This window comes from Rhea americana, unplaced genomic scaffold, assembly GCF_003343005.1.
Source record: "Rhea americana isolate MKP2758 unplaced genomic scaffold, rheAme1 scaffold_9, whole genome shotgun sequence".
Taxonomy (NCBI): Eukaryota; Metazoa; Chordata; class Aves; order Rheiformes; family Rheidae; genus Rhea; species Rhea americana.
In genome coordinates, this window is record NW_028187088.1 from 202,139 (window position 1) to 217,518 (window position 15,380).

Consider the following 15,380-nt stretch of genomic DNA (forward strand, 5'->3'; position numbering starts at 1 on the left):
AGTAATATCTGAAGTCACAATGCTGTCATCATTTCCTGCTGTCTGTCTAAATTCCCTGTGCAAGGTAATATTTTAAAAACTAGGATACACTGTGCTCACTGGCTTCAGGGACAGTTCATGTGTGTGGCTACCTGAGTAGACAGGACAGAAAAAGGTAGTTTGAGATCCTACCTGTAAGAGAATCCAGTGTCAAGTAAAGGAGTTAGGATGTGACAGTAAAGACACATCACACTGAACATAGAGCACCTCATAAAAAATATTGTTAACTAAGCTGGACCTTGTCCTAACCAACAGAGAGGGACTGGCTGGAGATGCGAAGGTTGGGAGCAGACTTGGCTGCAGTGACGACGAGACGGTGGAGTTCAGGATCCTGCATGAAAGAAGTAAGGCAACAAGCAAGATTGCARCCCTGGACTTCAGGAGAGCGGACTTTGGCCTCTTCAGGGACCTACTTGGAGGAGGAATCCCATGGGCTAAGGCCCTAAAAGGAAGGGGGGTCCAGGAGAGCTGGCCAATATTCAAGCATCACTTCTTCCAAGCTCAAGAGCAGTGCATCCCAAGGAGAAAGAAGTCCAGCAAAGGGGKCAGGAGACCTGCATGGGTGAGCAAGGAGCTCCTGGCCAAATTCAGACAGAAGAAGAAAGTACACAGAATGTGGAAGAGGGGACAGGCTACTTGGGAGAATTATAGGAATGCAGCCAGAGTATGTAGAGAAGCCGCGAGGAAGGCTAAGGCCCAGCTGGAATTGAGTCTGACAAGGGACGTTAAGGACAACGGGAAGGGCTTCTTCAAATATATCAGTAGCAAGAGGAGGACTGGGGAAAATGTGGGCCCGCTACTGAATGGGGCAGGGACCCTGGTGACGAAGGCTACAGAGAAGGCAGAATTACTAAATGCCTTCTTTGCTTCAGTCTTCACTGCTAAGGGCAGCCCTCAGGAATCCTGCAGCCTGAACGTGAGGGAGAAAGTCTGGAGAAAGGAAGACTTTCCTTTGGTTGAGGAGGATAGGATTAGAGATCTTCTGGGCAAGCTTGACATCCACAAATCCATGAGCCTGGATGGGATGCACCCAYGGGTACTGAGGGAGCTGGCGGATGTTGTTGTCAAGCCGCTCTCCATCATCTTTGAAAGGTCCTGGAGAACTGGAGAGRTGCCTGAGGACTGGAAGAAAGACAATGTCACTCCAGTCTTCAAAAGGGGCAAGAAGGAGGACCCAGGAAACTACAGGCCAGTCAGCCTCCTCTCCATCCCTGGAAAGGTGATGGAATAGCTCATTCTGGATGTCATCTCCAGGCATACAGAAGAAAAGGTGGTGATCAGGAGTAGCCAGCATGGACTTACCAAGGGGAAATCCTGCTTAACCAACCTGATAGCCTTCTATGATGGAATGACTGGCTGGGTAGATGAGGGGAGAGCAGTGGATGTTSTGTACCTTGACTTCAGCAAGGCTTTCGACACTGTCTCCCAGGCAAGATCAGTAACTGTGGGTTAGACGAGTGGACARTGAGGTGGATTGAGAACTGGCTGAAAGGCAGAGCTCAGAGGGTCGTCATCAGTGGCGCAGAGTCTAGTTGGAGGCCTGTGGCTAGTGGCGTCCCCCAGGATTCAGTACTGGGTCCCATCCTGTTCAATTTCTTCATCAGTGACCTGGATGAGGGGACAGAGTGCCTCCTCAGCAAGTTTGCTGATGATACCAAGCTGGGAGGAGTGGCTGATACACCTGAGGGCTGTGCTGCCATTCAGAGAGACCTGGACAGGCTGGAGAGCTGGGTGGAGAGGAACCTCATGAGGTTCAGCAAGGGCAAGTGCACAGTCCTGCACCTAGGGAAAAATAACCCTAGGCACCAGTACARRCTGGGGRCTGACCTGCTGGAAAGCGRTTTTGCAGAGAGGGACCTGGGAGCGCTGGTGGACAACAAGTTGACCATAAGCCAGCAATGTGCCCTTGTGGCCAGGAAGGCCARTGGTCTCCTTGGGTGCATTRGGAAGAGTGTTGCCAGCAGATGGAGGGAGGTGATCCTGCCCCTCTACTCAGCCCCGATGAGGCCTCATCTCGAGTACTGTGTCCAGTTCTGGGCTCCCCAGTACAAGAGAGACATGAAGCTACTGGAGAGAGTCCAGCATAGGGCTATGAAGACGATCAGAGGACTGGAGCATCTGCACTATGAGGAACGGCTGCGAGAACTGGGCCTCTTTAGCCTGGGGAAGAGAAGACTGAGGGGGGATCTTATCAACATGTATAAGTACCTGAAGGGAGGGTGTCAAGGGGATGGGGCTAAATTCTTTTCAGTTGTCCCATGTGACAAGACAAGAGGCAATGGGCACAAACTGAGACTCAGGCAGTTCCACCTGAATGTGAGGGGGAATTTCTTCACTGTGAGAGTGACGGAGCACTGGCACAGGTTGCCCAGAGAGGTTGTGGAGTCTCCTTCTCTGGAGATATTTTTCTGGGGAAACCCGCCTGGATGCAACCCTGTCTAGCATGYTCTAGGTGACCCTGCTTGAGCAGGGAGGTTGGACTAGATGATCTCCAGAGGTCCCTTCCAATCTGACTGATTCTATGATTCTATGATTCAGTAAAGATCTCAGTTATAAATACAAATTTGATCTAGAAGTAGCAGAACTTTCTTAATGTCATAGATTTCAAACTGTATGGAGAATAGCAGTCACATCCCAAAGCCAATTTGCAATGCAAAGCCAGTGCTGTCAAAGGTTTTAAAAATCTCTGGATTTAAAAACTATACCTCTTTTAAAAACCAGGCTGTTAATGATCCAAAAATCACAGCATCGTTGGCTTCTCTGTCATGAAAAGGGATCCCTATGTTGCTAACATCCCAAAATTCGCCTTTCCATCTGTCCAGGTTCCAGGCTGCTGATCCTATATCAAACAGTAAGACATATGGGGTGCCTTCTATCAGCCATCTTCCAAAAAAGACCTATGGAAAAGAGGCAAGGATATTACCAGAAAATGTTACAAAGTGAACGTTAAGGACAATTCCTGCCACTACTTTCATCCATCAAGCCTTGAATATTGATATATTTTTATATTACATACATAAAGGTTATATAATTATTTGGAAATTTATGAACAGTCCCATATTCTCAGGATTTGTGGTCTGCTTGCAGAATAAATGGAGTAATAATGGACTGGAGTAATAATGGCTGGGGGTAAAAGGAAACTACAATCTTTAAGAACAATTTTTTAAAGACTTATCCTACATTTTCATTGCAATGTTAAATTTTTTATGGAAAAAGTTTAGGAAGACTATACTTGGTTGAATGCTTATCTTATATTCTTATTGAGATATCTATGCTATTTTTATTCTTATTTCAATATTATTATTTTCTTTCAAACARACATGTCACCAATTCTTTGCTACTTATGTGAGATTACCAATGATGGCATTTGTAGGACAGAAGCTTGGGAGCACCACATTTCCTCTTCCTGCCCATCCAGCATAGTTGATGTCCTTTGGCAGAGTGGGAGGATCAACCAGAATGAGTAWTAATATCTAAAACCACACCAGCCTAGAAAATATAGCTATCCTGGTTTAACTGCATCAGTGCTGTTAAACATTTGTAAGTGTTTAGAACTATGTTGATAAAACAGTGCTGCTTATCAATATCTACACCTGCCCAAGGACAGTAGACTGAACTGTCACAGACAACACAACACAACTGAGCTCACGCTACAGATTGTACCAGTCTGTACAATCAAATTATTTCATGTTAATTGCACTAAACAAAACAGCTATAGCAGCAGAGGCTGAATGAGGTACTACAGGGAGTCCAGTGCATTTATKCTTTGTACCTCACAGGAGGGAATATTTTATGCCACTACTCAGTCTCTTTTCATTCACCTACCCCTTGGTTCTCAAGACTTCAACCCAACACTGACACTAGAACAAGCTGGATAGAGGTTGGGTCTTGAAAACAATGAGAAAAGGGCTCTTAGACCTGTTCACACAAAGAATAAAGGGAATAAAGAATACAGAATTAGGATATGGCCAAGGACCACACCCGACCTAGGAGTTTGGAAGCATTCCTAGGTCCCCTGGAGGGATCCATTATGACACGTAAGTAAAATCCAGACATAATGTTAATAGGATAAGCACAGCTTCTAGAAATTAGCGCGTCATTATTACAGATCAAAACTATACTTGACGTACCTGGGACAGATTTGCTGCTATAAATGAGTACACCAGCAACACTATGTACATGTGAGACTGGCAGGATTGGCTGGTTAAACTGAATGTATTGCTGAAACAGCGTAAAGTGTATACAGAATTACAATTAATCTACCTCATAAGTCTTTAGATATTTTCCAAACAAAAGTGTATTCCATAGCTTGCAGAGACCCCTCTTTGTAAGCAGCAGAAGCAACATAAAAACCTTAATGAATTGCTTATGAAAATCTAAGAAGAAATAAGAAAGGGTAGTTAAATTAGACCTTTAAGTTTGAAGTTCCGCATGAACAATGCCAAGCATCACATAATGCTATTGTCCCATAGATACTTTCCCAAGTTGTTGCACAGTTATACTTGGCAATACACTTCTACRTAACACATAAAAGGGCATTACATACCAGGAACTGCCATTCCAAAGGTGATACACATCACCAGTGCCACAGCTGGTGGCAGTGTGAGAAGTTTATTAATTCCTACATTAAAGTGTGTCATTCTCCTCTGCAATACAGTGCTGTATGAATGCTTCATGGCTGTTACCCTCAATGCTTTTCACATCTGTCCTAAATACCTGCAGGCAACTTTTTCTCCTTTCAGCTAACTCCCTGAAAACTCAATGTTGAACCAGAGTCAAGATGGGTTCTATACTTCTGATCATGATTTTCAAAAAAGGAGGTCATATCTGGCTTGTATCATCTTTCACCACTTTTCAAGTAATCAGTTGTTCTCAAGGCGGTAACTGTTCGCAACTTAACAGCTTTTTTATCCACACCACAGATTTTATTCCCTGCAGCAGATCAAGCATTTTTATGCCCCTCTCCCTAGTTTGTGGTTGCAGAAACAGAGTCATGGACAGGCTATGAGATCACACACATCGACTAAGATCACACAGCAAACATTAGCTAAAAACTGTGTAGGAAAAACAGATTAACTCACCCTCTGTGCAATACCTTAACCTCTCTGCCTAGGGAACAGAAAACTAGTTGTTTTGATTTGGTGAAGCATATTCTTCATGAGCTGGATACTTTTTTTAAAAAAAATCCCCTCGTGATTTGTCCTTTTCTGGCTTTCAACTCAGTATAGTGCTATGTGAGAAAAACTGTGATATGGTGAAGTTTATTCAACAGTACAAGAAGGCCAAATGTAATATACAAGTTCAGTCAAAGTAAGGTCATATTATGTCTACTAAAATCTCACTGCATTTAGAGACCAGAGAAATAAGTCATTAATCCAATTAAGTAGACTTGTAGATAGATGACTGCTAAAACCTGTAATTGGATAAACTAGTTCTTCCTCAAAAATAACCTTTAATGAATTGACTTTGCTGCTCTAACAGTAGATTCTGAGCCTTTCCCATTGTGACATTGACCAGGACTGCTGTGTCAAGTGGAACAGCAAGAGCATTAACCAAAACTGTAATCTTCTCAGAGTCAGCTTAGTTGCTTTAGGAAGCAGCAGCACATCTGATTTACCTGACACCCTTGGCCTTTTATGGTGTCCATTGCCTTCTTAACTGCAGGGTTTGGAGGCTCACAGGCTTCTACCTGTGTCTTCACATTGTGCTCAAAATAGGGGCCAATCAGGAAATAGTTTTCACCCCATTCGTCTGCTGTAATTTTGGCTTTTGTCTGGATCACAGTGTAAATGCCTCCCACTGAAAAAGAAGATCACAAAGAACAGAAGGTAGAAAGGGGCATAGGACACAAAGCTCTGGAACAGGCTCCAACCCACCTGTGAATCACAAATGCCTCTAGTTAAAACATTTTACACATTCAGATTTTAGAGTGAAATCCAGATTCTGTCAAATAAACAGAAGTTAAATCTCTTACATAGGACCAGGGCTAAACCTCGRTATTTAACAGTATCTAGTGATGGCAGACCATGCGTGATCCTTATATAGTAATTTCCTAATGCTTTGCTTACTCCTGAATGACTGCATCTGGATGCCCTAAATTTCTTCTGTAATCTCAGATGGATACTTTCCAGCCTTCACTGTTACTTTATCTAATCTGTGATTCTTTTATTCCTCCTAGGCGTTTGAAATCATGCCACTAATACGGATCAAATATACACCTTTATTCCTATGTTGTTCCCTTTTTGGATCTTGAAATCCAGACTGGAGTATTCAAAGCCTGAGGTCCACACTTTCATTTTCCCTTGCCTAACCTTGATTTTCCTGCACCCCAAATGCAGCATCCTGCTTTTTTACTCTAGCAGTCATCRTTTCCAAACACATTCTTTGTGATGTGGAAATACATGTGGTTAGAACTCAAGCTGTGCTTCCAGCTTATTTTACACAAACCACTGAGAGAGGTTGAGGAACTGGTGAATTCTATTGACCACTGATCATGAAAATGGATTTAAAGCAGTATTTTTAAAGCAAAAGGTATCATGTTCTGCCACCAAAAAACTCTCAAAAGAGTTGCCAAAGCTTGAATGGACTTAGCCCACCCTGCCAATATAAGTGCCTGCAGAACCTTCCACCAAAACATTCCCATTTTAAAAGTAAATGCAGTATCAAAATGTAGAAGAGAACAAGACAGTAACATCCCCTGATAAGTAAATGCAGACATGTCTAGTCTTCTACATGGTACACAAAGTTCACTTATCTTCACCTTCACTTCACTTCATCTCACACTTCTCCACAGTCAGCCTTTTAATTCATGCACTGGCCAGGCAGCCTTACAACCTCCCTTTGGCACAGGGCCCATGGTGCTAGAYAGCGGACATTTCACCATGAGAGTTCCAGAAGAACAACATGGAATGCTTGTACCCAGAAAGTAAAAGAGAAGGGACATTCAGATGCTAGGTAGCTGCTGTACATGAGAGGCACATTTGGCACAGCTCCAGTGATCTTAAAGCAGGGTAAAGATAGATGGAGCTCAAGGAGTACAAGCAAACAACACACTCATACAAGTTGGCAGAAGTTTGCAGACCTGTAAATAATAAAAATAGAATTAGTGCAACAGCTACTTGAAATTTCATCCTCCACTGAATCTGGAAATGTTTTGTGTTACTCCAAGCAGGATGATTGTATTATGCCTTTCAGCAATGATATAAACTCACACAAGGAGCCAGTGATTGACAGTAGGCACTCCAGGCTTACTTTTTAAAAGGTTCTTGAATATCCAGAGGTGCAACTGAAGATTGTGAGAATCTTCAGAGGTTACTTGACTCACCTTAAAAATCTGCCCCTATTTACAGTAGAGCACCTGAAGCTGCTCAGCACTTTGGAAATTTGTTTCCAGACGTAGTAAACTGTATCACTTGACAACTGTGGCAAGCCCTTTCCCAAGCTTGGTATCTTGCAGCCCTGAGGAAGTGAACAGTCAGAACTACATTTTTTGTTTGTGTTCCTAGAAGAGGCATGTATGTTTCAGTTAATTCAGTTTAATGAAGATCCTATAATGGTCTGTACTGCATAATGCAGTGTTGTGCACACCAGCTGTTAATGTGCTAGCCTAAGTACTACAGCAGTATGTCTCCATTAGCAGGAARCATCTGCTGGGGCAATCTACTCTGGAAGAAAGGGTATCTTCTCTACATATCATTACAGACATACACTAAGTGCAGAACCCATTTTACTTCATAAGTTTGTATGCACATCGAACATGAGCATCTAAAGTCCTTTGCATTAAAAGTATCCCATTTGGAACACCTGAAAGAGCCCTAGCCCTACTAATTTTACATGAAGATGTCTCAGGATGCTAGGTCCTAGATATTTTACAAAGAAAAAAAACAGTTCTAATCTACCAGCTAGCTAAGCAGAATTATTACAAAAAATATTACACAACATAATAACTCACCTAGGAAAATCTAGGATCAGCCTCACAGTTCAGGAATTTCACACCATGAAACTCCAAAAGGAAATCTATACCTTGGACCATTCTTGCTTCTACACTTCAYTAGGACCAGAAAGCTAAGAAAATAACCTATAGTCATCATCTCTACCATGGGTGCTCTCTGGACAGGGATTTGGAGAAATCTTAGGTGAGTAACACTGTATTTTCCCTCCTGAGATCTCAGCCCACAAGCTGACATGGAATAACTGAACAGCTTAAGTACTGAAAAACATCTAATTTAATGATATAAAACAAGTCAAAATATTCATGACTAACATGATGTAGTTAGAAAGATACAAAAGCTGTTTGTTCTAATGGCATGGTAAATATGTTATATGAACATAAGGCACTTTAATTGTATATGGATAAATAAGGGGATTGGTAGAACTCTTAATCATAAAACTAGTTGGTATAAATTGACAGAAATACTGGGCTTACAAAAAGGGAAGATTTTCATGCAAAGCAGCCTGATGGCTTGGAAAAAAGAGAATGTATCTAATTGCAATGATACGATAGTGCCATATATGACAAGAACAGTTGTCATACATTGTTTGGGGACAGTTAGTTGACCACCCTCCTGCGCATGGCAAGGTGTTCAATGTTGGGGTCATCAAGGTAGCAGAGTATCCACAAATATTGAAACACTGATGAGAAAGCTGAAGTTCAGGAGCTGAATACAGCCTGGAACTTCTCTTTGTATAGCCTTCAGCTGARTGTTTGTTCTCCTAAGGTTTTGCTTAGTATCTCTGTATGTGATGGCATTCCTGCCCCAACAGCTGATGACAGTGGTTTTGCTTGCTACTTAACTCAAGACAGATGCCACCGTAAGTGCCTCACAGAAGTATTTACTTATCATCATGCACATCAGCACATGAAAAAACAAGCCTGGATCATGTCAGCCCATGAAAGCCTAGGACAGGCAGAGAAGGGTCACAGAATTCTGAGGGGAGCAGAGGACAGTAATGCTCTATCATTATAATCTGATTCACAGCAAGGTAAAAAACCACTTCAGGGCACTGATTTGCCAGAAACATCATGAAAAGTTCTTAAAAGGATAAAACCAAAAGTGTAGCTTTTGCAGATTGTGAAGACTGTTCAAAAAATGGCTGTATTAAAAGCTCTGGGTTACCTGGTTCCCCAAACTTCCTTTTGTCTTCTCTGTTACTGTGGAAATACGACTCACAGGGCATGTCTCTGCATGAGCTTTAATGAGAGGAAGTGAGCAAATGAAACTGTATGTGTGTGGCAGCTGTTGGATATACCTTTAAAAAGACATTGACAAAAGAACAGAGTAATATCTAGAATAATGTATTGACTTTGGAAATTACATTTTCCCAAAACAAATTCAAGGAACACATGATCTTCTGTGAAGAGATAGCTTATATTTTGCTCATTGGAAGTTCCTCTCAAAACTTCTCAGTTACTTAGAATTGACTGGAAATACTTGTGTGCATAAGCAGTGCAATGCACATCSTAACTAGTAACAGAGCTAAGGCTCTACGTAAATATGTAAACCATGACCAAACTCTTAAATTACTTTCCAACAATTTGGTTAACTTCCTTATTCTTCCCTTAATATGGCACTCCCTAAATACCTRAATAACTACCTAAGGTAGGTAGTATTAGTAGTATAGGCTGTAGTACTACTTGGATAGTACTAGAAAACTACCTAAAAATGGACTGTGAGTCAAGAACAGTCTCCGCATATCATATTGCTACTGAGAACAGCATTAGGCAGAAGTGGACCTAGCTTTGTGCAAGATCTAAAATAGGTGATTTGTTCTTTGTGACACAAGCTATTATATGGAAAAACATATTGCAAACACTTTCTGTCACCTGATGAGAAAGGGGCTGTAGGTTCCTGGGCTACAGAGCAACTGTGTTACCAAAAAATGCTTTCTGGAAGTGGGAGACTGAGTATGGAATGGCCAACACTTCTCAAAGCTACCAGAGATGTCTACCATTCATTTTATTTCCTTCCACCTACCCACCACTGCAGGAGGAGAAAGAAAAGGAGGAACAGATAACAAAAGTGAAAGAGGAATGGAGAGAAATGATGCAATTGAGAGAAGTGGAGACTACCCCTGATCAGTGCAGGAGTCCTTCCTCTCAAACCCGTGCTACAAAGAGAGACAGAGAATCAGGGAGCTCTCCGGCATCTTTTGCAAGCACTGACCAGCCCATTCTGATAGCACTGAAGTTTTCCTCAGGGCTGAGGTTGCTGTGGAATCCGAGAGGGATCCCAGGTTTTGAATTCAAATTAATTGCATTGCAACAACTACTAGTTACATCAGCTATCCTTTCACCCCTTTCCCTCAAACTGCCCTAAAGATAAATGATAAAATAGGGTTCAAACTCCTTTTTCCCCCCCTAATATTTGGTTAGGCTTTTTTTGGARTGGGATGTGTTGACGCTTTTTCTTTGTTTGTTTGTTTTTTGCCTATTGAGATATCTGGGCACTACTGAATAAACTGAATAAGGTTGTCAAATGAAAAAATACATGGTATCTTCAGAAAGCAGAAGATTTTCATGTTTTTGACTACATTTGTGGTCAGGACTTATCAGAAGATAGAAGTTCTCTAAATTCTGTGAAATTCTGGTATTCCAAATATACCCTGAAGTAATACAGAAACACTGAAAATTATTACAGATGTCCATAATATGGAAGCTATTTCTGTTTGTGTCTCCCAGTTTAAAAGATTTCATTTGAGATTACTTTGACATTGACATACCATCAAGCTCCAGGAAAGCACAGGGCTTTGATGCTACGCTTATGCTAAGTTTATGCCAGCATATTCCCATTCCCCACAATGTGGTAGTTCAGTCATTTACCTTCTCTCAAAGATTTTTCTTCATGGAAAGGTGTTTCACATGGAATAGGTGAAACACTGGTTCTACCGACTTCAGTGCATGCAGGATTTCATTTCCAAGGGTGCATTTCCAGATTTGCACCATAAAACCTGAATATTGAGTTCTGCTTAAAGGAGGTCTGAACCAAGGTTTGCTTTACCACAGTCCTCATTTCATTAGGGATAGAAGAAAATCTTTAAGATTTATCTACTAGTGGCTAATCTACTTACAGCTGAATTATGATACAAACTGGCCACCAGCCCACCATTTTCAAGCTTTCCTCTACTTTCTATGTAAAAGCTGTGTTGAGAAATAACCCAGAAGAAGATACTAATCTAAATATTAATGGAATGATTTTAAAGACATCTTTATAGAACAGATATCAGATTTTCAAAGTTCTCAGCTCTGTCCATTAACATATCAGAAAACTCACTACCTCAGCTCTAACAGTAGCTAATAGAATTAGATTTCTCCTGTCCCCTGCCCAGATTAAATACTTAAATTTTCAGTGGGGAAACATTTAAAAGAGTTTTAAGGGGATGGAGTAAGGACAAAAGATCACCGTGGAAAATTTCCAGGAATGCTGCAGCAGTCTTCATGCTCCTGTAATGGCTTTTGGTTGCTCCTTCTTGACAATTTCCATCTGTGGGGCTTTGGACACTAGATCTAAATAGCTTATAGCCACTTGGTTTGAGCTCCTGTCCATGAAGTTTTTACTAGTCTTCATATTATGGAAGAAAACCAATCCGTCTTTGCAACACGCACAGACATATGACTAGATTTGGCTTTACTAAAGCAGGCTGGCCAGAAGAGGAGAGGAAAGAAGAGTGAAAAAATCCGAGCGTCACCATGATTACCACCATGAGCTCCAGGTCACGTGGCAGGGGAGGCTACACTGTAGTGCAATGGGGCTCTGCCCTACCCATTCTTCTTCTCCCTCTACCACAGAAACAGTCATTCACAGTACATGACTTGCCCATCAGTGGAGAGTTAAATAAAGTAAGGAAAATCTTGCATCACAGACTACACTTTTCCTACTTCTTTGGCAGGAGAATTTCAGAGCAAGACGATTTCAGGCATGTTCTAGGTGGCAAGTTCCTGTTCATATGATTCAGAGGGGAGGAGGGGGAATAGTGACACTTGTAAATAAGCTTTTTTATTTCTTATTCTCTCCTTCAGCTCTCTTGCTTTTACTTGCTTGCTCCAGATAGAGGACGTGAGCAAAGGAGAAAGAAGAGTAAGTGAGAAGCAAATATGTCAAAGTGTATCACCTATCACCTTAGAGAATACAAAAAGGAAGCAAGAAATAGAAAATTCTACCTATTTAGAGCTTGTGTTAAAAGATCCAGGCTTAGGAAAGAGAAAAAGACACCCTCACTCTGCTAGCCACTAAGACAGAAATTATACGACAATGGAAATAACAGCGCCTTGTCAGATCACTGAGCATTGAATTCATAGAGTTGACTCATCTTTCGCTAACAGCTTGCATCTTATGCCTCAGTATCAACCAGCCTCATCTCCCGCTTGGGGAAATCCCAGTAATCATACACTCCCCATGGCAGCCTGGCACACAGAGACCTTCTCACAGTGTAATCAGATATGTTTCAATTTGCAGGACTCCTTTATCATCCTCACACTCTRGAAGAGTTCTTGAAGAGTACTTGAGAGGTTCAGAAAATAGCTTGGCAGAGATACTTGTACAGGGTACCATTTACTGTTATGGGATAGATGGCTGCATGTGAGCTCTGGCAGCATGTTCCTGACRAAGAAAAAGGCTTTTAGTCTTACTGTCATAGAGAAATGAAAGAATCACTAAGAAGCACCTCACTCATAGCCAAACACATAGCAATGTACATAAAGTTTATATAAAGCCTTGAGTTTGCTCCTGTAGGCAGCAGCAGCTTTACACTTTTTGAGCAGTGTGAAGCAGCTCCCTATTGAACTACTTGGATACACCTTGCATTGTCAGAAAGGGGGAAAGATACCTTCATGTAATTTATCAAAACTAGCCTTATAGGCAATAAACCCAGTTAATGCTTATCTTTTCCTCTTTATTAGTAATACATATAGCATCACTCAAGCTAAAACTAAAACACTAAAACAAATAGCAATACTAAATCTATGTGGGTCACCCTACTAGTCAAATAAACAGTTCCTCCCTATGCTAAAGAAGGCAGGGAAAATACAGTGTAAGCTACAATTTCCTAAGCCTATATATCTTCCATGATGCCTGTCCCTGACTTTTGGAGCCACACTCTCTCCTAAGAAACATAGTGCCCTAACATTTTCCAGGAACTGTTTATAAAAAGTTAGGTCATGAGGGAACAGTATCTCACCATGTGACTTAGACATTCAATTGCATGGAAGCTTTAGAAAAAACTTTAGAATCAAGAGTTTCAGAAAAATAAGCTTAAACTTTTCTTTTTCTTTTTTTCTTTTTTTTTTCTTTTTTTTTTTGCACAAATGCTTACAGTCAGGGTTGGTTAATGAAAACTTTGTAGAGATACAGTCCTAATGAAGAAATTGTTTGCTACAACTAGCTCAGTCAGCTCTGATTGAATATATGGGTTCAGTAAGTGGTGTAATTAATAGCCCTTTCTGTTTAAACTAATTCAACAAACATTAATTCTCTCACAAAATGTCAGAATAATAAATTTTAGCTGTGTCAAGCTGATCTGATTTCAGTGAGATCAACAAGAGCTATATGGATGACACTGTATTTTGTACATACAGAGAAAGACAGATTAATCTAGTTGTGTTTCTTAAAAGTATTGTGTGGTTTCTATAACCTTCTATAAGCAGTAAGTACAAATGACTGCCTGGAGCAGTGAGTCCAAATCTATATACCATGGAGTGCACTGGGATGCTAGTAAGAACACCTGGAATTAGCTAGATTTCTGCTGCCATCTACTTGCAAGTGGCTTGCTTCTATAGYGTGCCTAAAAAGCAAATGCTACACGTCCCAAATACCAACAGCAGTAAAATTAATTCAAAAACACTGACTGAAACTACTGAAAAATAAGCCTACAGAAATTCAAAGTGCAGAAGTTACTCCTTGCTACCTCTGTGAATTAATACTGCTCCTTGCACTAATAAGAGCAAAGTAAAATTGCACTTGCAGTGCAGATTAAATACTGGAAGGTATCACAGAATAGCAATTCCAGTTTCACCACAAAGGTAAGCCCTAACACTGTCTGTTCCTCGCACACACATCTCCCCCTTAGGGTTAAAAGCTTAGAGATTATAGATCCACTCTTCTAACTAATCTCTTTATTTATCTGCCAGGACAATGAGATTATATGAGGTCAATCATTTACTCATATTAGCTCATTTTTGTGATAAAAAGGAGCCTGTTCCCCATTTGCGAACTATGCCTAACTGAAACTGGACAATTTCATGACCAAATTAGAAATAGAAGCAAAAATATCTTTGCAAGACCAGCAGTGTACAATTTGCATGACAAGCTGCATGTAGTAGGCATACTGCAAAACTGTACACATGCACAAAGCATGAAGTCCCTGTTTAGCACCATCTGTGCTAAGACCAGACCAAAGAGTCTCAGCTGGCACAAAGGCTACAGGTCATTGACTTACGTTTTTTATTTTGTGGCTTCAATGTAGCTATGTTTCAAATTTGGCCTCTTCTCCATTCTACTACAGAAAGCAGAGGGAGACTGATAAACTTCTCTCAATCTGATGTCTGTTTTACAGCTTATTTTTATGTTATGTTCCCAAGAGGATTTGCATGGAAGGTAAAACACAAATACAAACACAGCAACATCTACGTATCATACATGTGCACACTCCACTGTAACACTTGGATGTTCACCTAAACACCCTAGCTCTGATGKTGAAACATGTAAAGACATAGAATAGACATCTGCTTTCATATATGCTCATTCCATATAAGCACATGCAGATGCAGCCCATACACAGCATGCATAATCACAAATGGATGCCACACTCACTTCTTCCAATACAGTAACTCCGCAGCCAGCTTTCACCCAGTCTATGCTTAATATCTTTTGTGCCCAAGCCCTTCATGCCGCCCTCCACACCCTCCACCTGAAAATAGCAACATTCACTCCTGAGTGCTGTACAAACCTTTGTTGGTAACTTCCCAAGAAACTTCAAAGAGTAACAAGTCCTCCACTGGCAGGTCTTCATCCTCCCACTGAGGAAGACCATTAAGAGAGGTCATAGACAGTGATCTAGCCAGCGGCATTTTCTTCAGCCCTTTAACGTTGACCACACAGGCCACAACAGTTATCAAATGTCCGATTACTGTGGGGGCTCTCTGCAGTTCTGGTTGTAGTAGTCTGTCGGTGTGCTGGGCTCGGAGCAGAAAATTTACTCAGATAGCTGGGAGCTAATGGGTTTAAACTGTCTGACCACCAGCATTAAATTGGCTCAGTGAAATCCTCAGGGCTTGAGAAGCAGCTGCTGGTAGAGGTAAGAATTTAAGACTGTACTGAGCAAGGTCTTGAGTGTTTTGGGGCTAGGCC

At 41.3% G+C, this 15,380-nt stretch overlaps 1 protein-coding gene across 1 annotated transcript in view; it reads right to left on the minus strand.

The window, feature by feature from the left end:
- GYS2 (glycogen synthase 2) overlaps positions 1–15,164 on the minus strand; it is a 48,892-nt gene extending 33,728 nt beyond the window's left edge. The window contains exons 1-3 of the mRNA XM_085323958.1: positions 14,980–15,164; positions 5,657–5,838; positions 2,745–2,936 (exon numbers count right to left, since the gene is read on the minus strand). Of these exons, the coding sequence (XP_085180084.1) occupies positions 2,745–2,936; positions 5,657–5,838; positions 14,980–15,100 (495 nt within the window). The 5' untranslated portion in view covers positions 15,101–15,164. The remainder of the gene's footprint in view (positions 1–2,744; positions 2,937–5,656; positions 5,839–14,979) is intronic.
- Between the last annotated feature and the right edge of the window lie 216 nt (positions 15,165–15,380).